This window comes from Homalodisca vitripennis, chromosome 5 (assembly GCF_021130785.1).
Source record: "Homalodisca vitripennis isolate AUS2020 chromosome 5, UT_GWSS_2.1, whole genome shotgun sequence".
Lineage (NCBI taxonomy): Eukaryota > Metazoa > Arthropoda > Insecta > Hemiptera > Cicadellidae > Homalodisca > Homalodisca vitripennis.
The window spans coordinates 152,190,303-152,213,903 of NC_060211.1; the positions used below are offsets into that span (position 1 = coordinate 152,190,303).

The following is a 23,601-nucleotide window of genomic DNA, read 5'->3' on the forward strand; positions in this document are numbered from 1 at the left end:
AGAAAGTTTGTATTGAATAAAGGAATGTTATACTGTCATGCAGTGAGATACAAATATTTCTCATACTACTCCGCAAAAATTCAGTAAAAATAGAACACTAAAACACTGGTGTATGAGGGCAGCACAAAGTATAGGGTAATTAGATTGCATGGCAATAGGCCACCCCATAGAAAAAGAATAAGAATGATAAATCAGATCAAGGTGATTGGATTTTAGTCCACAGCTATAGAGGAGTAGATTGTAGCCAATTGGCCAAGAGACTATTCAGTACAACCTGTTTGCTCAAATGGTCTGAGATCATAGAAGGTCATTTCATTACTGCCCATTAGTTCTCAAGTAATCATATGTAATCAAGATGTACATTTTAATTTTCAGGTACTAATTTGGTTGAAAAGCCAGATGTCATCGACTTCTTCGTCGGGAAGTGACAAGGTGGAGACGGGTGATGAGCAGGAACCACACCCAGAAGGGGGCAATGGATCTATCACCCGGTGATAAGGCCGGTGACCACGGAGCAGTGTGAGACTCTGCCCATTGTACCCGTGCAGTCGCAAGGTGAGCAGACTTTCCACACACACATCCGAGTACATAGCAAGCAATTGACGGTGAGAGGCGAATCCTTCTGTTAATCCCAGTGTCAAAGTTTGACCCACTCAGTTAAATGCAGTATACTCTTACCAATCTGTTAGGGCACTCATATAAATTTAATAAACATATAGCATATTCTCATAAGTAGCTCACATTTTTCGGATTTGTCATATAATGCAAATTCTTTGATAAATAATTTTGTAGAATATTGTGAGTGCAGGCATGATAAGAAGAACACTTACTGCTCAGTGTCAAGTAAAATGCCAACCACAATGTGGTGGAGGTGACCAGAACGAACACACATGCTGTTTTTATTTTTCTTAGACAATCGTTTGTTAAAAACATAAAAATTTAGCTAGAAATCACAGCATATTTTCTGAACCAATCTTTTAATGTTATTAGTTAAAAATATGTTCTAAAAGTTCTGTTAAGGGAGCTAAGTCAATTTTTGTTCATCATAATATACAGTGATCCATTAGGAATATTTGGAGACATCATTGCTAGGATTATCATATCTCTGAGTTGAAAAACTTACTTCCAGGTTTTGCCGCATCTAAGCTTGTGTTCCTCATATGTCCCAAAACTATTCACAGCAATCCTACTCTGTTCATAGACTGAGTTCACTATAGCCTCAAGTTGAAAAACTCTTTGTCTGATATACTCCTTGCTATAATCTTGCTTTATCTAATCTGACAAATCATTGTGGGCCGCACTCTAACTCTACATTTCAACTATAGCCGGCTCTTAAATAAATTCATTTTCTTGTTTTTGATAACAGGGTAAATTCCCTTAGTGATATCTGAAACTACTGTAAATTAAGTGAAGTTGATGGCTGCAGCGTCCCGTGCTATACTGCCCGAGGTCATGACGGCACATAGTGTGGCGGGTGAGGAGAGGCGGGAGCCGGTGAGGATCAAGGCTAAAGGACTGCTGGAGAGGCGAGGCTCGAGTGCCAGCCTCACCATCGACCTGTTGCACCCCAGCCAGGAAAATCTGAGTGTGACACCCACAAGGGAGTGGTGAGTAAAACGGCAACCTCAAAGTAATCGATTATTTGACTGTCTTGCATCATTAGTAAATTTGCCACGTCAGACTGGATATTTGATAAATGTATTGTTGTAAAAATAAATATTGTAAGGATTTAACATGACTGAACATGTCATTTCAGAATTGATTTTTAATTTTATAGACTAACATTTTATAACTGTATAATAAGAGATAAAGTAAAACCATTAAATTGAATTGTCAAAATAATATAATTCTTTAAATAATTAAACATCTAAAACTTTAATTCCACTTCTCATTAAGAAGCAGTGGAACTATGATCTCAGTGGGTTGAAATTTTGGCTTCTAGATACAGAACCGAATTTTGCTACTTAAAATCTTCCAAAAACCAACTCCTTGAGACTTGTGGAGCTGCTATTATTTAATCAGCCCAAATATTGTTACTGAACAATTAATTTGAGTCCTTAAAAGTTTTTTTTTTTTTTAAGTAGAGGCCGATCCCCTTTTAAGCCTTATTCTGTTAGTCCTCATGGGCCACTGGCCTGTGCGAGGATCTTATCAAACAGAATAAAGGGGAGAGTCGATACAGTACGAGGTTGATTGTACTGATAGAAAGTGCAATGTCACAGACAGGATTTGAACCTGCGCTATCTCTAACTCAGACCCAAAGTCCAACGGCTTAGACCGCTCGGCCATCGACACTCCCAAGTGAAAGATAAAGAATGAATACAAATTGAACTTGGCATAAACAATAGTGATATAGCAAAAAATCAGATCAGAGGTTGCTATACAAGGCATGGAAAAAGAATGATCAAGTTAAACACTATGCATTTGGTAAAAATGAAAAGCACTTTATGAAATCATGATTATTCTTTATGACTCATTGATAAGTAATTTGATTTAGAGGAAGAATCTATACTATAGTAATTAATTGAGTCCAACATCAATGCAATACTTACTTGAAAATAAACCGTAAGTTGAATATCAATTCTTAGACAATTTCGTTATGCTTTACACTTATTTACGCTTTAAAATAATATATGAATTTCCTTGTACATAGCAGTTGAGATCAAAAAGGGTTAGTATGAAAGCTATTCTAAGTAGGTTATCTTTTTTGAACTTACTGTATTATTTTTTACATGATTGCATGATTGCAGCACTGCAGAGGAGTATCTATTGTCTGTGGGCAATGTGCTGAGCAGGGGTCAGCTCAGGAATTGCCTAAAAGACGCTCGAGCTCTGCACAAGGAATTCTGGGACCTGCCCCTCAACCACCCAGACAAACTTGAGATTCCTGGCAGTGGTTCAAAAAATAGGTGAGCCACTACTAACTGTACTTGAGCATTTATACTGGAATTTTTCTGCATTTTTAGATTCTTAATATAGTCCGGAAGACGTTGTAGTAGTAGTCTATCTGGAGCAATTTTGATGTATTTTTTTGCTTTGGGGGAAATTAAATAGAAGATAACATATTTGATTCTGATAGTTCGCCAGCTTATATTCCATTAAGAACAACCAAACCATAATGTGCCATCTACAAGGCTACAATACCGACCAACAGATCTACATCAACCCGAGTTTAACACCTGTCAGGCGAGTGCTTCTGGCTAAGGCCCGTAGGTTGAGAGTTGATTTCAATTATAAGTTTGTGTGGGTTGACAGGGTAGGCAAGATTAAAGTAAGGAAGTCTGATGATAAGAGTAGTAGGGTAATAGTTCTGAAAGATGAGGATGATCTGAATGCACTTGTACAGAGAGAGTCAGCTACTAAAAGTAGGTAAAATGTTTGGTGGGAATGGGAAGATTAATATCATGCTTTTTTACTCTAGATTTTTAATAATGTGGTTTGTTTATTTAATTTTAATAATTGATAATCTAAGGAATTATACTTTCGTAATTTTTTTTCCGAATTTGGAACATCACATGTAAAGTATCAAGTAGTTTATTATACTCTAAAAACAATATGACGTTATTAGTAATATTTTATTTTACTAAAGGATTAGTGCTGCCTGATGTGAGCGTATTTTTTATTGTCTCTTTAAGTTACAAATGAAAAATAGATGTGTTGTGGCAAGGTACAAATTTCATTTTTCATGTTTATTTGGATTTTAACCGTAAATAAGAATGAATCCTAAGGATGAAATAATAATTTATTATCAGAATGTAAGAGGTTTGCGCACCAAAACGCATACACTATTTGAGTCTGTGTTAAGCGAGCAGTATGATATTATTGCCTTAACAGAAACGTGGCTGACAGAAAGCATTTGTGATAGGGAACTATTTGATAATCGCTATATTGTATTCAGACGAGACAGAAACCCACTGATAACAGGTAAGGAGCGGGGGGGAGGCGTATTGTTGGCAGTTCACGGGCGGCTACAAGCATGTGAGCTGTCTGTGACGGTTGGCGATCAGCTGATTCCCCGCGACCTTGAATCTATTTGGCTGCAAGTGCGCATGCCTCATTCAAATATATCTATTTGTATAAACATTGTTTATTTTCCACCTAACAGTAATCGTAGTTTGTATGATGACTATTTTAATTCTTTTGAGGATTTTAAAAGTAAGTCTATGTTTGATAATTTGTTAATATTAGGTGATTTTAATCTACCCGAAATTAATGGATTAAACTGTAATATGTTGTTTGGAAGCACTGTAGTTAAAAATCTATATCACTTTATGGCAATGCACGATCTTAAATCTCACAATGATGTTCTTAACTGTAACAGTATTACTCTTGACCTAATAATTAGTAATATCAAATCACTGTCTGTTGATTACTGTAACGGTCCTTTATTGCCTCTAGACGGGCACCATCCGCCGTTGTGTGTAGGTTTTCCTTTCAAACCCTTCCTTATTAATAATTTAACTAAAAATAAACTGATACTCAACACTTATTATTTTTTTAAGAAAGCTGATTTTTACAGTATGTTTAATAAATTTAGAGAATGTAATTGGGATGAAGTGTATAGTATAAATAACGTAGATAGGGCTGTGGATGTGTTCTATAAAACAATTTTTACCGTTTTTTGATCAATGTGTACCTAAAAAACCATTAATCTTTAAAAGTAAATATCCGTGTTGGTTTACAAAGGATATTATTAATTCTATAAAGATAAAGAATAAATGTGCTAAGAAACGGAAATTCTCTAAATTCCATGAAAGTTTGTTTAAGGATCTCAGGAGAGGTGTTAAATTGAAAATACAATTGGCTTATCGAGAATATATTCGAAACATTGAGTATTGCATTAATGTAGACTCTAAGTTTTTCTGGAGTTTTATAAAGTCCAGACGCTCTTCTTCTAATTTAGATTTGGGCTCTTTCGAAATGAAATTTAAAAACAAAGTGGTTCCAGTTGATCACATTTCCAATTCGTTTGCAGACTTTTTTTCTTCAGTTTTCTCGGTTAACTCCGGAAGTAAACCTAACAATATTAGTACTGAAAACTTATATAGGGAAAACAGCCAAGGGGTTTTGTTTACAGTTCTAGATGTGTTAGCAGCGATCAAAAAATTGAAATCAAAGAAATCTTCTGGACCTGACTGTATTCCTACATATATAGTAAAGGGTTGTGCTGAGGTGCTGTGTGATCCTTTGTGCTATTTGTTCAATCTATCTTTAAAAACCTGTATTTTCCCGGAGAAATGGAAGGAAGCTAAGGTGGTTCCCATTTTTAAATCAGGAAACATTGAAAACATTGAAAATTACCGTCCGATTTCATTGTTAAATACATTCGCTAAGATATTTGAATCACTTCTCTATAAATATATTTTTTATAACGTAAAATCTGATATATCTCCCCAGCAGCATGGCTTTCTTCCTTGTAAATCAACAGTCTCTAATCTAATGGAATTTTCTTTTGACGTAGCATCTGAATTGGATACTGGTGGCAGGGTTGATGTAGTGTATACAGATTTTTCTAAGGCGTTTGATAAAGTAGATCACGATATTTTGTTAAGTAAATTATCTTGTTTTAATTTATCCCCGCCATTTATTAGTTTTGTTGAGACTTATTTAAAGCTTCGCAGTCAGTTTGTTATGGTGTCTAACACTATGTCTAAAAAGTACATTAGCACTTCGGGTGTTCCCCAGGGATCTAACTTAGGCCCATTACTATTCTTGATATATATTAATGATCTTCCTAATTATTTAACACGGTCTAAATGCCTTTTGTTTGCCGATGATTTGAAAATATATAGAAAGATTCGAGACAATCACGACGTTGCTGAACTGCAATCAACGCTAAATTTACTTAGCCTTTGGTGCTTAGAGAACAACCTATTTTTAAATGTAAAGAAGTGTTTTGCGATGACTTATACTAGGAAAAAAATATTTAACTCTACCAGAATACTCTATAAATGGCACTAAGCTACTACTAGTGACTCATGTTAAAGATCTTGGCGTAATTTTTGACTCGGCTCTTACGTTTGAAAATCACCTTAATTTTATCATTAATGGATGCCATAGGATGTTGGGTTTTGTAATTAGAAACACGATGATTTTTCATTCAATTAATCCTATCATTAAACTATACAATGCATTCGTAAGAAGTAGGCTGGAGTATTGTGCAATAATTTGGACCCCTTATTCATTACATAGCATTGCTTCTTTGGAGCTAATTCAAAACAAGTTTCTAAGGTATTTATATTTTAAAAGATTTCATGTTTCTTGTGAGCGAAACCTGTCAACAACTGTCTTAAGAAGTATTTTTTCTTTTGAAACTTTGTTAACAAGACGAAACCGATCTATTATTTTATACATTTATAAAATTTTACATAACTTAGTTGATAGTTCTTTTTTAGTTGGTAAGGTTTTTCTGCATGTCCCAAGAAATAATCTGAGACCCTCTTTGGTTTTTTTTACACCACGTTGTAATACAGTGCAGTTTTATAATTTTTCATTTTTTAAAGGTATTAGGTTGTTAAACATGTATAAAAATGAATTGGATATATTTAATAATAATTTTAATTCATTTGTAAATAAGCTAAATATTATTTTTTAAACTTAAGGTAGTAACCTAGTTTTGTTAAAGTTTTAAATTGTTATTATGTATTGTATTATATTTTTATTTTTTCTCGTGCTGTAACAGAAACAGTTAATTTTTACTCAGCCTAATAATGATTTTGTAATTTAGTTTCTTCATATACGTACTTATAGTATATTATATTGTAAATAATTATTATTAACTTGTATTTTCAATATAGCTGTTTTGGGATAATGTTCCTGTAGCTATTGTACAAAAATAAATAAATAAATAAATAATGTTTAGTAAAGCATTACTGTTTATTTAAAGTTTGGTAATGGCGATGGAAGGTCTGAAAGGATAATAGGATTTTGGACTATTGCCATTTTTATATGTTACACATTTTGAGGTTTGAAACGTATCCTCTTCGTCACTTGCAAACATAATTGCCTGATTTATATTCAAACTAGACAAATAGGATAGATTTCAATTCTTGAAACGTTGTGTTATGCATTACTGTTGTTTCAACTTTGTTGAAATCTGGAAATTATGGAACCCAAAATTTTGGTAATTTAAAACAACCAATGACCATTCAAGTTAACGAAATATTCAATTTGTATGAGTCATAGATACTCAGATACCCTAACATTACTCCTTCATTATCTTTACTGGTTCAAATAAGTAGTTTTCAGGTCTGAGTGTAAATCATGCACTAAGGCTGAGATAACTAGACATGTATAGATTACCCCATTCAAAAATAAGCACTGGAATAATATATTTCTCTCAGCAGTACATGTATTTTAGACTCTGACATAACTGATGGGTGTGTTTGGAGACCATATTTAAGTGTTTTCCTGCATGCTAATAAGTCATTATTAATGACTCATCTGAAATCCAAAACATTGGAGGCTCTGGATCCCACTGGAGCTTATTATTATGGGATAAAGTGGGTAGCCAATTTTACCATTTTGACTCTAAAGGTGATTATAACTTACTACATGCAGAGAAGATTGCTTTTAAAATTAATACATATTTTAACATGTCTAAAAAAGTTTCAGTAGCAAGTATTCAGACTCCAAAACAAACCAATAACGATGATTGCGGTATCCATATGCTCTTGACAACTGATATTATTATTTCAAAACTGTCTGAGGGGTGCATTTCTTTGTCACCAAGCCTCTTTGAAGAAATTCTTCTACCTCTATCAGAAGCTGATATTATAACAAAGAGGGCACAGCTTGCATTCTTGGTCCATAAACATCAGTATCTAAATTTCAGTACAAATATATTCAGCAGCTGATATTTTACATCAAGACGAATAAGACAGAAGAAATACCTCGAAACAAAACACTAAATATTAACAAGACAAATTTGCAAAAACCTCGTGAAAACAAAAATTCCACCAAAAAGAAGCTGTCCAGTTTAGGAAATGATATGGGAGGGAAACTGAGACTCTCATTGTACTCAGATAGTCAGGGTAGAGGACTGGCACAGAAAATTGAGTGGATTAATCCAAACAACCTTAAAGTAGTAGGCTCAGTTATGCCAAATGCCTGCCTCCTCCAAGTAGCTGAGACTGCTTCACATACTAAGGATGATGTCATCTTTGTGATGGGAGGAACTAATGACACTCTATGTAAGGACTTTCGTCCAATTTACTCAACCTTGGAACAAGAACTGGTTCAGTTAAGCAAAAAGACACCTGTACTTTTAACGACAATCCCAGCGAGGTGTGATCTACATGTTACTGATAGTTACCATAATCATATTCTCAAAGCTAACAACTATATAAGAGAGTTAGTTAGTCGTCTTGACTCCGTTCACCTTATTGATCTGGATCTAGTACTCAAACGTTTCCACTTTACACACCACGGGTTGCATTTGAACAACAGGGGAAAAACTAAATTGGCGTATTCAATTTCAGACACTATAAGTTCAATCTTTCAGCAGGATAAAGAGAAGAGAATGGATACAACCTTACCAATTAATTTAGTTGAAAGTAATATGTTTGATGTCATAGAAGAATTTAAAAACTCTGCTGACACGGCTTTCTCTCACTGTATTTCAGCTGACGTTAAAATGACTCAGGGCGTGGCAGTGGTTTTCAGAGAAAAATTTAATAGACCACAACCTAATGACTTTATTAATAATCATCTGACATGTCAAAAAACTGAAGGAGCAACTATTTATGGTCTTGTGACGAAAACTAGACATTACCAAAAGCCTAATTTGATTGACTATGATGCAAGCTTTGAACAGTTTCTACAGGATTTCAAATTAAAAAAATTTAAACAGCTTATTTGCTCTCCAATGGGCTGTGTACGGGATAATGTTCCAATACAATATTTTGCTAAAAAACTTGTAGATTTTCAACATCGCACTGGAGCAATTATCAAAGTTGTATCTTTTGATGAAGGATCTGGAGAATTACAAAACGGTATGTCTCATCTTGAGTTTATCAAAAAGTTAAAACAGTCAATCTCTCTGCAATACCATCAACTACAGAAGTCAGCAGACAGCCGTGTTGAAGACTCCGTACCGAGAGCAACACCTTTGACCATGACCCACTCTGCAGCTCAGCCGCCTTTCACACATTCAGCATTTCAAAATGAAAGTGAAAATTGTAGTGCGGTTGAAAATATAGGTTCTAAAGTGTCTAGTGCTGTGCTTGTTGAGATCGGTAAGGGTGTTGTTCAAGATATTTTAAACACAACTGTAAATAGTACTAATATAAGTCAAATTAATTTATCTCTGTCACCTGATAGATCAGGACAATGTATTTAGCCTACCTGTATGTACAGCACTGCCATGCACAATACAAAAATCAATCAGCCTTAATATAATCTTCTTAAATATTCAAGGTTTAAAGAATAAGGTTTCTGTTTTGGAGAGTTTCTTGCTTGATTTAAATATTTCAGTGGTTTGCTTAACAGAACACTGGATGTCAAAAGATGAAATTATTAGTTCTTATCCCACTGGGTTTTCTTGTGCTGCAGATTTTTGTAGATCAAAACAAATAAGAGGAGGAACCTGTATATTTGTTAGTGATAGACTAAAGCCTAGGGAATGTGATGTAACAAGGTTTTGTGACGAACTAAATTTTGAGGCAGCAGCTGCAATACTAGATGATTGTAAAACTGTTGTAGTTTCAGTATATCACTCTCCCAATGGCAATCCACAGGAATTTTTGCTAGTAATGGAGAAATTTTTAAATTTTATTATGAATTGGAAATTTTACACTATTATAATTGGGGGTGATTTTAATAGTAAGTTTGATATTACAAAACATACCAAAACTGCAAATGAATTTTTAAACATTTTAAGACAGTTCAACTTTTTCCCCTTGAATAAAAATGCAACCAGGGGTAAAAATTGCCTAGATAATGTTTTTATCTTTAATCACAATTTATATGTCTCCTCTGTAACTACCTTATCGTTTCCTTACTCAGATCATGATGGGATACTTGTTAATGCATGTCAAAAAGACGGATTTGTTGACTCAAGGGGTACCTCTCAACATATAAATAGTATTCAAAGCATGGTACTACCTAAAAAGAATATTAAACCTCTCTCTTTACTTCTGGAGTCTTATGATTGGCCGTCCTTGTTAAGTGAATATACTAAGCAAAGTTCTGCAACACTATTTACTAAAATTTTTGATGTTATACTGAATAGTATTAATCATTACAAAGTTGTTAAAAGGGTGAATAGAAAAAGAACAGAGCATAAAAACAAATACAAACAGGATTGGTATACAACTGAATTAGCTATCATGAAGGAAAGGCTACTGTTCTTGGACAGATTAAGAAAATGTAACAGGGATAATATACATCTAAATATGGGGTTTTATGAGTTGAAGTGTAAATACAGGTGTTCTATAAATGAGGCAAAACATGCTAAAAATGTTGAGTACATTCAAAATAGTAAAAATAAATGTAAAGCTGCCTGGGATGTAATTAAATATAATACAGCAAACAGCAAACAAAATATTTGTAATATTGAGCCTGATGTGTTTAATGATTTTTTTCTCGAATCTGTAAAAGAAATTAAAAATAAGGTTGTTAATTCCAGTTTTACATTTGTTGAACTTATGGAATCAATCTCTAATGATAGCTTAGTACATTTTAAATGGAAAATTGTTACTTCAAATGATGTTTTGGATGCTGTCAGGGGAATGAGCAATTCTGATAGTCAAGACATATATAGTATGTCTAACAATTTGTTAAAAAGTATTATTGGTAGTGTGGCTGAACCTCTGGCAGTGTCTATTAATCATCTGCTTCATGACGGTATTTTCCCTGAGCAACTCAAGATTTCACGAGTATGTCCAATTTTTAAAAGGGGTCCTAAGGACCAACCTCAAAGCTACCGCCCAATTTCTGTAATTCCTGTATTGGGTAAGCTAATTGAATCATTGGTTTGTAAGCAAATTACTACTTTCTGGGAAAGTAATAACCTTCTGGAACCTTCACAATTTGGGTTTAGAAAGGATAAATCAACTTTTAATGCTCTAGATCAATTAGTTAGACAAATTCACTCAGCTTTCGAGAGCAAGGGCTTTGCTCGGGCTACTTTTTGTGACTTGAGCAGGGCCTTTGATTGTGTTGATAGTAAAATTCTTATATCTAAACTAAAACATTACGGATTTTCTGGGCCTAATCTAAATTTTTTTGAATCATATATTAACAATCGCAAGCAACTGGTCTTTAATAATGGTAAGTGGTCTAAAGAAGCCCTCGTGGAGTGGGGAGTTCCACAGGGCTCCGTCCTAGGTCCCCCACTCTTTTTAATCTATATAAATGATTTACCATTATCTCTTAACTCGAAAACCATATTATATGCAGATGATACTACACTTTTTAATGTCAGTCAAAGTGTACATGATCTGGAGCTGTTGGCAAATGATACATTAAAAAATGCATCAAACTGGTTTCATGCTAATGGGTTTTTGCTAAATAAAGACAAAACAACAAAAATGTTGTTTACTCTTAGGCATATTGCTGGGTCATTGGACGAAAGCTATTCAGACTCAGTTAAATTCTTGGGTATCAACCTTGATAGAAATTTGACATGGGCAACACATATTGATTATCTAAATAAAAGACTCTCACGAGTCATTTATCTTCTGAGTAGACTGAATGATATTGTACCACTAAATTCTATAAGAGCCGCATACTTTGCCTTTTTCCAATCTGTTTTTAGATATGGATTAGTCCTATATGGTAATTGCACCAGAATTTCCGAAATACTAGTATTACAAAAAAAGGCAATTAGGGCTCTAAAAAAGTGTGATACCAGAGAGCATTGCAAACCCCATTTCATAAATTTTCGTTTTCAGACGGTTCTAAATTTGTATATATATGACTCGGTGGTTTTACATCCATAAAAATCCAAATTTGTTAAATTTTAAACATAAAATTCATGACCACAACACGCGTAATCGAAACAATGCTGAAATTGGACATTTTCGATTAAGCAAAACCCTCACCAGTCATGTTGTAGTATCTTTGAAAATTTATAACTTTCTGGAGAAAAAATATTGCTCATATCCCTTTGATATCTTTAAGAATAAGTTATATTCCTGGTTGTTGGAGAATCCGTTTTACAGTCTAGATGAATTCTTCAACACCAAAAGTATTGATTTTTAATGTGTTTGTTACTGTTACTGACAATTTGTACTGTCATTTTTGTGATTTTTTATTTATTTTATTTAATTTACTTGTAAGACTTTATTGACTATTGTATTGACTTGGTTAACAATAAGCAATATACTATGACTTTGTCAATGATGTAATACATTTTCATGACAAATAAAATTATTATTATTATTATTATTATTATTATTATTATTATTATTATTAGTTTATGACCTTTCAGAGGCATGAAGATATGGAAGATTATCTGTCCACGAATCAATGTACACATGATTGTCGTAATAACATAATTTAACTTCCATTTTTATTGGTTTCACCATAAAAGAAAACAAGCAGGGGAACAAGATAGAAGTAGGAAAGAATAGGTTTAACGGGATGGAATAATAAGGTCTTATACCCACAGAACTGACCTTGTTAAATTCACGTAACTACGGGATGTGGGAAGGGATTAACTTCCAGCACAGCTCCTCTGTGTGATCTGTGTAGTATGAGACCAAATAAAAAAAAAACTTCAGGACATGAAACAAAAAGCAACCTGATACTTATTAGCTATCCTGGAAGATAAGTTTTTAAACAATTTCCCAATTTGAGTCCTGAAGGAAGGTAGTGGATTGAGGAAGGAATAAAATGGAGGGGAGTATGTTGTTTCTGCAGAGAGACTCAGATTTAGGTTACAGCACAAAATGGGGTACTTTTCAGGTAAACCTCATCCAGTGTTGGAAAAGATAACAGAAAACAAGTTTTTGGCACAAACTGGAGATTATTATCTTCATTGATTTGATAGGTATCCAAGGATCAATGTAAAATTGTACACAAAAATGCAGCAAGTATAATTTAATCATTTATAAAAAGGTAAATCATCTGCAACATGCTCACTCAGTATTGTGTAAAGTAATAGATGAAAGGTTTGGAAGAAATATATCAAATAGATGTCACAAGTTGTGATCATTTGATCTTCTTAAGAGTTTTAAAAACAGCCGTCTTTTCAGAAATAAAATTAAATGCCTGAGTCTTTTTCCAGGTTAAAAATTTGTGGTCTAATTTCATAACAGTTTGAAACGTTATAGTATTCGACACTCTTTGTTGTAACACCCCAAAATCTTTAGTATGTCACAAAAGATAGATCTTGTTAGAAACAAAATCGTGTATTCTCACTGTTCTATTTGCAACAGTACAAATTAGCTGGATTTAGCACATTTCCTGCCTATATGTGTTATGTCTTAAAAACAATAAACATATTTTTATTTGTAACTACTTACAACAAATTAATCAGTAGCCTATTTATTGTGAGGATTTTGTTATTCGTTTTGGAAAACAGTAATTATTCTTTGTAACTCCTTGTAGTTGTTTAGAAAGACATTATTAATTTCTTTATAATACATTTGATTTTGGTTCTATGAGAAAACAGTAATAGCTGTGTTAGTGATTATCTTAAGAGCTGATAGTTCCGAGAAGAATCTGAGTTTTGTATATCATAAGAACAGTGTTCAACCCAATCACATCTTTTGTTTCTGACCACATAATATTGAAAAAATCTTATTTCAAATATACAACACATTCATCCAAATGATTTAGGAGCTTTTTATGAAATGTACCCAAATAATATTAGAAAAAGTAATAGGCACCTTGAACATGTAACATCTTGTAAAATTCTAAAGCCACAAATAAGTGATTAAAATGATTTGTATTTTAGGCTTGTTCTTATAATATAAAAGTAAGACAATCACCAAAACAGCTAGGTCTTAACACACCTTTTCAAAGAGGCTAGTAAAAGCTGTGAGTGTGAATTACAAATATTTATTTTTAAGATTTAAACAGGATAGGCAGGGTTTCATATAAAAAATGTGTTTGTTTTATGTAGATCATATGAGTCTATAATACTAAACCTATGTATGGGACTAAACCAAGAGAATTGACCAATTTTTAAAAATCAGAAAAGTCAACTTTAGCTTACAAGCTGTTATTGCAGGACCATAATATATGTGTTTTAGCTCTTCTGAAATAAACTAGAACTAAACTCTTGATAGTTAAAAGATAAAGAATATCGCAGTAATAGCTTGTAGCAAATTTTATAATAAAAATATAATGTATTGAGTATTTGATACAATGTTTCTTAGCCTCTTTATTTATTGTGCTATTCATATGGTAGACATTTTTTTACTAATTATCTAAATGTTCAAAAGTCATGAACATATTCACTGTTTATTGTGTTTTTTAGATTTTGTACAATCTAGACCCGTCCTATTTTTGAGTTATGCCTTTTCATTGTTCTGTCCAAATTCCAAAAAAAAGGATGAAATAATCTATTACACCCTTTTTTTGACGTGTTCAGATATAGGACAATCATCCCAAATGAAAACACCAGGGTACACCTCCCAACGGAGACTGCCTCAGATCCTTTGACCGGCTACATCAATGCTAACTACATCAGGGTGAGTTGTACATCAATGTAAATGTTAAGTTTAAAATTTACTCCAGGTCAAATAGGATAAGATGTTAAGTAAGATGAGATAATCCACTTCTTAGTAAATACACATTTGTCTCTTAACCCTTATAACGTCACAGACGCCGTATGGCGCATAGACAAACTATCTCCAAACGGCAAAGACGCGGTACGGCGCATCGACACAAAACTGCGTCTATAGCAAATTTAAGTTCCTTTTAAATCCAATCAATGTCACTAACTGTATGCGTCAACCATGTGTGGGTTATTGACCTATGTCAAGCGTCAAAATATAGCTGTCGCGTTACATTGTTTGAAACAATAGACGCGGTGTCTAGACACTCTCCCTGCCACACGGCACAGACGCCGTACAGCGCGTGCGCTTTTGTTTGCAGTTTGGCTTCAGGTAGTGCGTGTCTAACCATCGCTGAGTCGGTTTCCTTCGTCGTGTTTTCTGTTTATATAAAAGAACACTATTAGGTTAGTTGTATATTTACAATCATGCATTTCTTTTTTATATTTATCACAAGTGTAATTTATATAATTGTCTGGTAATGTTTATAGTTTAGCTAATAAAATTTTGTGTGCCTTTTATTTTGACTTTATTTATATCTATAATTTAATGTCCCATAAATATATGTACGTACAAGATAATTTTAAAATTTTTACTTTTTTATACTTACCATAATAATTATAGAAAGTAAAAATAAAAATGAACTTTACACATTAAAATTTTTTTTTATATATTGTGCCGTTTGCTGGAAGTTGTGAAAAGATATACTGACGTTATAAGGGTTAAAATCCTAACTGAAATACTCTTGTCATGACTGATGTGTGGAAATAATGTTCATTATACTCAGTAATGGAAGTGGAGCACTTATCAGTGATCAGTTCACTGCAACTGGTTTTTTTTTATCTTCGGGTTCAGAATGCATCATTGGTTTTGTGATAAACTGCTGTTGTTGGTTTTATACAAGATTGCATTTGTAAATGCTTTTATTTATTTTCTTTGAACTAGCTAAAAATATGTATTTGTTCACTCAGCTCATTTCTTAACATGTAACGTGATATTAATTACCGTGTTTTTGTTACATGTATTTTTGATTGATTAATTCAATGGAAACTGTATCCTTATTAATTCTCAGAAAAAGTTTATACTAGTTATTGCAATTAAATATGTTATCTACAAATTAGATAATTTGATAACCCTTTTATTACCAGTTTATTTGTCAAAAGTAGTATGTCAAAAATTTTTTGCAGTAATATTGTATTCTACTGCTAAGCCCTTTTTTACACTTTCAAAAACTTGTGTAGTTTGTTCTACAATACAATTCGTAGTTTTGTGAATCACATCAAATTATTCTTTACATAATAAAATGTAAAAATTTTAATTATTTTTTATCAAATATTTATTCAATTGTATATTGTTTTTCAGTTCTTCATTTAACGCCAAATTTAAAAAATACAACTTTTAAATTTTTACAAGACAATGTGGAACATTAAACTGATGAGTTTTATTTAGTTAATTTAAAAATTAAATATATTACATTATTTTTATTAAAACATGCAAAGTGCCATTGATTTGAGCAATGAAACCTGGAAGTAAACAACAAGAAAATTGGATGGTATGGACAATAAACTGCTAATATTGGTTTTAGTTACAAATTGAGGTATTAATCCTTTGAACAGTCACATTGGCGTGCTGCAAGACAACCACAGTAACAATGTCACTGTTACGTTTTTATATTTATCTTGAAACAGTGTGAATGTATATGTTGCGATCTAGTTATGTTTTATGAGTGACCTACCTTGCCATCCTTCGGTGAGTTATAGAAGCAAATTTTAGCTCTAATCACGTCCATTAGGTGTTAGAAATCTGTTTAGTGAGCAGGACCTGCTAGCTCCACAAATGCTAGGATGTATTCTGCATTCATCGCAACCAGTGTCTGAGTATTCCATGACTTATCCATCTTATATGATGTACGCCTTTAGAACGTGAAGATGTTTTTATTTTTAAAATAAAACAAAGTATAATCTTTGTTTAGGTGGCTTTTCTTTATTTTGATATTTGTTACTATAAAAATTGGACATCTTTTTAGTTTGGTTTGTATAAAAAAGGTTGAATGATATATTTCCTATGAAAAGTAGTAGTTTCTGAACTAACACCAGGTAAAGTGTTTTCAGTAAAAAGAAAATGGTAATTTAAAAAGTTCTTTTTCTTTTTATAGAAAATTAGTAACCAGAAATGAGTTAATGGATATTTTACATGAAATGACAGTGTTTTTTATATGCATTAAATTATCAATTTGAACACATGTTTATGTATTAAGTTATCTAAGTAATGTAGAAAGAATATTGAGTATGAGAAGCTCTAAAAAATTTTTAGCTGTTGTTTCAGTTTTGAATAAATAATTTTACACCTATCATGACATAACAGTTTACGAATCTCAACAGTTACTGAACAGAATTGAAGTAATGGATTTGCTGATGTTTTCTTAGGGCTACGACGGAGAAGAAAAAGCGTTTATAGCGACACAAGGGCCCCTGGCCAACACAGTGGGAGACTTCTGGCATATGGTTTGGTCGGAGCGTTCTCCCGTCATTGTTATGATTACCAAACTCATGGAGAAGAACCGCGCCAAGTGCGAACTGTACTTCCCCATCGACCCGGGCGCCACGGAGGTCTACGGTGACATTGCAGTGACAGTCTTGTCTATCGTGGTTAAGGATGGCTACATCATCCGGCACTTTGGATTGCAGGTCAGCTATCGAGTAGTCATCAGATTGAAAGTATTATTCATAGTTAAGTGAGCAGTAATAGACAAGGCATTTTTTATATTTAAGTGGTGGACTTAAATCATTGTTTTCTTCATATGCAAGAATAACCTGAAACCTGTCTCCTAAACTATACTCTTGCAGCTCAAACAATCAACTTATTATTTATGTTATTAATGGTATACAAGTATTAAAAAAGTAAGGATTGTCTTATTTATAATATTGGATAATAGGTCTTAATATATTGGATTTATTTTTTATTACAGAAAGGTGATGAGATCCAGCGAGTGACTCACTTTTGGTTCGACTCCTGGCCTGACCATAAAACTCCTGCCAACGCTCATTCTCTTCTCTGCTTGGCCAAGGATGTGGAGGCCTACCGTTTCAAGGATGTGCAAAGGGGGAGTACTTCTTCATGGCCTCACTCTCCAAAACCTGTCAAGTCTGATGAAGCAAAGGCAGAACAAACAGATTTACTATCTCCTTGTCCTGAAGCTGCAAGTCCTCCATCACTAAAAGAGACAAGTCCGGTCCTCAATTTTGGTCGTTTGGAGTTCAAAGACGATGAGCCTGACAAAGAATTGAGAACGAGTCCAGCGAAAAGTGATGACGATAATCTTATCTTACTGAACCAGACTGAGTCTTCTGAATCAGGATCTGCTTTTCAACCGACCATTGAAGCAATTAATGTTGAGATCTCCTCTGATCCGGAGAAAATGGAATATAAAATTGTGCCAGTGCTACAAGCAGACAAGTTGAACAGTCCTACGTTTTACGACAGGTCTTTGTACTCCAATGATGATGTATTTCAAGTGGGTTCACTTCCACAGAAGAGTCCAGTTCAAGCTAGAGTCCAATTGGAGAACATTCGTTCCAGGTCCGTGGAAGCTGCTCCTACAAGCTTGAGTAGTTCGCATAAATCTGACGATCAGAAAAGTGCTCCAAGCGAGTTTTTTGATTTTGATAAACTGACGATTGCGCAAGAAGCAGTAGTGACATCCACAGATGAATCTGTCTCTTCAGAGGACAGGAAGAAGTCTTTGGAAACCAGTGAGAACCTTCCGGACAGTTTTGAAAAAAAGATATACCGCGGGATCACATGCACATCCAGTCCCAACTGGACCTCTGATGCAAGTCCAAATTTGACACACAGCTTTGATAAGAGCACTTCGAAACTGTCTGTGGATAGTCTGAGCTGGGGCGGGTTGGACATTATGAGCCCAAACCTGACGAGCTCGGAGAAGAGTCCCAACCGGACACAGTCATCAATAGAGAGCCCAGTGACCCAGAGCTCAAGTGAGGGCAGGAGGTGGCCTAGGAGCTCTGACAGCAGCAAGCAGTGGACCCGCAGCTCCCAGGGCAGTTCTGGTTGGGCTCAAAGCTCGGAGGACAGCCCCTGGTGGTTTGACAAGGACCAGGAACCAGAAAATACTTCCAATGCTCGCAGCCCAAGAGAGTGGCTGGACAAGAGTCCCTTGCTCAGTCGAAGGTACTTTTAATTTTATCTTTTTTGTATTTTAGTAATTTAAATATTGAGTAGATTAATCTAATTAATTGAATCTATTTTAGAACATACTAAAGTTCAATCAGAAGTGTTAACCGTATAAGTGGTAGTCAAAAATTTACCTAACGGTAGGTTGTTCTTGGTTTCTTGCAGAGGTGCACTGATTCCCTTAGAGAATACACATTTTTTTGTTTGTTCTCTTAGGACAAGAAGCTTATAAATTGCACCTAGTCCTACAAGGACCATTGTGCTGCTTCTGGAGAGGGTGGCCACCCGACCGGTGGTGACCAGGAAACCGGGAATAAGCCGGGAATTTAACGGACCGGGAATAAGCCGGGAATTTTTCTAAGAAATAATTTTTCCATCTCCAAGAACTTATAAAATCAAGACAATCAAATCAACATTGAAAGCTGAGAATTGTAAAATGACTAAATTTTTACCGGCTGTAAAAAATCTGAACATTGAGTATTACTACACAAATCAAATCAAATGAACACCCCTCACTTGTCATATGTACACCTTATTTATACAATTTTTAAACCTTATACTAGAAATTGTGTTTAAAAACGCTCAATTGACTAAAAAGTAGTCAATCTACAAAATTAGGTGTTTACAGGAGTGCCAATTGTAGTTTTACGGTAAATAACAACCTCAGTGCAACTTTCAAAACTACAATTTCATCATCTTTTCAAGGCAAATTATACAATATTGGTCAGTGATGTTTTTTGCATGAAAATAAGGCTTAGAATTTAATCTTTTCAATGGTATACTGTAAGTTTTGTTTAAAACTGTATGTGAATGTGTGTACTGTGTCAACCAGCAGTATTTATCATTTGCCGGTGCACAAACTGTAATCAACCAACAAAAGTTTTAGGTTGTAAATTTTAGGGTTAAAATGAGTTTAAGAATACAATAGAGATATAAAAACTGTTGTAAATAGAGGTTAGAGATTCAAAGATTAAAACAAGATTAATAAAATAACAGCTTATTTTATATAAAAACATATATAAATGTATTAACTCTATTTAACATTACATATCTATTATTAACAGTTAAACTCAATTGTGAGTTCAATTATTAATCTAGGGTTTATGTGATTTGATAAAATAAAATAAGTTATGTAGCAATGAAAATTTTATTTTTCCATGAAAAACATCCTATATTGTAGGTCTCGAGAGGGTTCTGTGAACTTTTTGTGGAGTGACTTGCCACGAGGTCAGGCTGCGGGACCGGTGATCGTTCATTGCAGCGCTGGCATCGGGCGCACCGGCTGTTTCATAGCCATCTGCGTTGGTGTCAGCCAACTGCTGGGGGAGAACAATGTTGACATCCTGGGTATTGTTTGTCGCATGAGATATGACCGGTAAGTAATAAGTAGACTTCACTAACAACTTTGACAAAAAACTTTAAAAATTATTAGAAAATGGTTAATAACATATTTTAAACCTTTGAGGATCAATGGACAATGTAAATCCCGCACACTACTACGCGAGAAACGCCAAGTGGGCAATCTAACTCCTGCGCACTACTATGCGAGAATAACCAAGTGGGCAATCCAACTCCTGCACCCTACTATGCAAGAAGGATCAAGTAGGCAATCTAACTCCTCCACCCTACTGTGCGAGAATAACCAAGTAGGCAATCTAACTCCTGCACACTACTGTGCAATAAGGACCAAGAAGGCAATCTAACTCCTGCACACTAATGTGCAATAAGGACCAAGTAGGCAATCTAACTCCTGCGCATTATTTTCATTGTTTTTAAAAACTTGACCATTTTCCTGTCTATTTCATGACCAGATCCCATGTCAACAAAATATTTGTTTATCTCATCTACTTTAAGCACTGGAGGAAGACTAATACTTTTTGGTTTATTAACTACATTCAATTTTTTCAGACATGACCACAACTCCTTTGGTTGATCAGATAATTACAATTTTTCACCAAAGACTGACTTTTTCACATCCCAAATCAATCTGTCTAGAGTGTTTCTGACTCTTTTTCATTCATTCCAGTCCTCAGTTGGTCTTCTCTTCCAAAATATATTTCTAAGCCTGTTCTTTTCTTTAGTGATTTCACGTATTTCTTCACTTCTCCATGGAGCTTTCAGTTTACACACTTTATAAAAACAATCGGGGCATGTTTGTCAAAGATCTGTTTTATGTTGCTTGTTATAAATTTTTCAATGTTATCAACACCCTCGATATTTTTTGCAAACTCCCAGTCAATCTTTGATGCTTTTTCGGGGTAATAGTCTGAAAAGCCTCTATAACTTATAATTTGTTGGTCTGTTATTCTTACTCCTTGCTGGTTCTTTACACTAGAAGCATATCAATAACGTCAATCCCCTCGAATTCAGCTGACTTTTGCACTATTATGTGGTCTATCAAAGTAGCTGAATCATCCGTCACTCTTGTCAGTTCATTGATGAGTTGGATTGTATCGTACTCTTGTAAGAGACAGCATAAGTAGCATGTTTTATTACCCCTTTATTTGTCAGATCGATGTCGGTATCTCCAAGCATCATGACCGATTTCACTTTAATAGCTATATCCACAAATACAGAGTGAAACAGAGCCTAAATACATGTATACCTCACATTAGGTGACTTGTACACAACACTACCTCCCAGTGTAACTCTTTTCACCTAAAGTATCACACAAAGATTTTCATTTGTGTTCCATTTAAGTTTGTTGTTATTAAAAATCTAATAACGCTCTGGAACATGCTAATAGAGGTAAACTCTCTTCAACCAATCATTAACTCTCCTGTTAGATGAATTTTCAGATTTTCTACTCAATTCAGAACCTTTAAAATTTGTAACTATAAAAAGTATAGATTTTTGTCACACAGGCTTTTATTGAAAATAAACTTGTGTCTCTCAGTATATTATAATAATACTTAATTTGTAAAAGTGACTTTCAACAGATTTTGCATATTGCTTCCCAGTATAACGTATCTTTATGTTTGTTGATCAGAGGCGGTATGGTGCAGACAGCAGAGCAGTATGAGTTTATCCACCGAGCGCTCGCATTGTTTGAGCGGTCACTACCTGACCAGTCAGGCGAGTGAAGAGTTGACCTTCGCTGATACAGAACCTGACCTTGAGAAGTCTGCGTGACCGCAGCAACAGACAGCCCAGCCGCACAATTCCACCACTCTTAGACCTTAGTTCTCTTTCTTCACATTTCATTTCGATTGTGTAGCGGCCCATTTTAATTTACCACCGACTATCATCGTACAATAGCACGCTCAACACTGGATGTGAACAGCAGTAACAATTTTCTGAGGTGAAATGGCTCCCGTCTCTGTTACCTTAGATACGTGTCTAGTTACCTCACTCTTGCCTCCCGGTAGAACGTACGTTTGCTGATGTACCGGTACCTCATCGTATACCTCTATGTATGTAAGTAACTCAATGAAAACTGATGACGCTTATACATATATAAATAATATAATTGTAGGTCTCCTAAGCTAAGATGTAAATATTTGTTGTAAATCGATGTTTCGCCACTAAGAACTAATTTCCAATATTGTTTTACGACCTTGTGTAACTTTTCTGTAAGTAAATTTTAACCTAGTTGAGAGCAAGGAAGAACGTGAGAGATCTATAATAGACTATATCGATGTTTTGTTGTTGGAATAGTTTATGATGTATTAAGTCTATAAAATATTAATTTTTTTAGTTTTGTTTTAGTTTTATCTTTGGTTGCCCAAGCTCATAATAATTGAGATCGGATAAGTATCTAAAAATGTTTAAACTAAGACTGTTAGCGGTGAATATGTAATTTAATATAAAAGATAGGTCATGGGAATTTAAATCTGCAACATTTTATAAACGTTACGTGAAACTTACTCCAACATAAAATGGTTTTCAGAGTATTTTGTAATTATTTTAATGGTTATTTTAGGTGTTTGTTTTGTAAAATAATGTTTACTGTCAGGCGATACAAATACTAAATATTAAAACAGAGGTATCTAGTATAGATATCCAGAATGCAATACACAGTTATAATGTAATGTTAATAGTACAATTATTCTCATTGTTTTCACAATTGCTTTTGGATTGTTTGTTTCAAACGTATTATGACTGTAGGTATTTTAAAATACCGATTCAGATTGATCCCCAATATCATCCTCATTGTAAATGGTAGTTAACAAAACCATCACTTTGAATTTAGTTAAATGGGACATTTGAATAAAAAGTACAAAAATAAAATCAATATTTTTAAAGATTAATCAAAAATAAGTTACAAATGTGTGAACTATTTAGTTATTTTTCAACTACTAATTGGTCATAAAAAGAGATATATTTACATAACACATTAATTTTGATCACTTAAAGTTGAATAATGTTTGACTTGTATTTCTACATAATCGTCAAATTGATTTTGGCTTTTGCCATTTCCATATCTACCTACACTAAGCTTTTAGTGCCCTCCTCAAATAAGTTTGTCTCAATGAATTCGACATACATTTGAACATTGTCCTGAAGTTTTTTGAAGATGTGTTGTCTGCCCAATAATCAACTATCAATAATTACCCAATACTAGAACTGGACTGTAATGTCGTTGATTGAAAACTTCCCAATTGATTGTTTAAAACTGCGATTACATTGAAAAAAAGTTGCGTACGTTTTTTCCAATAGTAAATATTACAGGTCTAAATGT

General features: G+C 34.0%; 1 protein-coding gene across 1 annotated transcript; it reads left to right on the plus strand.

The window, feature by feature from the left end:
• Positions 1-474: 474 nt before the first annotated feature.
• On the plus strand, positions 475-22,616 carry LOC124363034. Its single transcript, XM_046818097.1, has 8 exons — positions 475-555; positions 1,427-1,607; positions 2,751-2,909; positions 14,543-14,642; positions 17,153-17,413; positions 17,695-18,917; positions 20,101-20,295; positions 21,910-22,616. Exons 2-8 carry the CDS (start codon positions 1,453-1,455, stop codon positions 22,001-22,003), a joined length of 2,187 nt encoding a protein of 728 aa, XP_046674053.1. The 5' UTR covers positions 475-555; positions 1,427-1,452; the 3' UTR covers positions 22,004-22,616.
• The last annotated feature ends 985 nt before the right edge of the window (positions 22,617-23,601 follow it).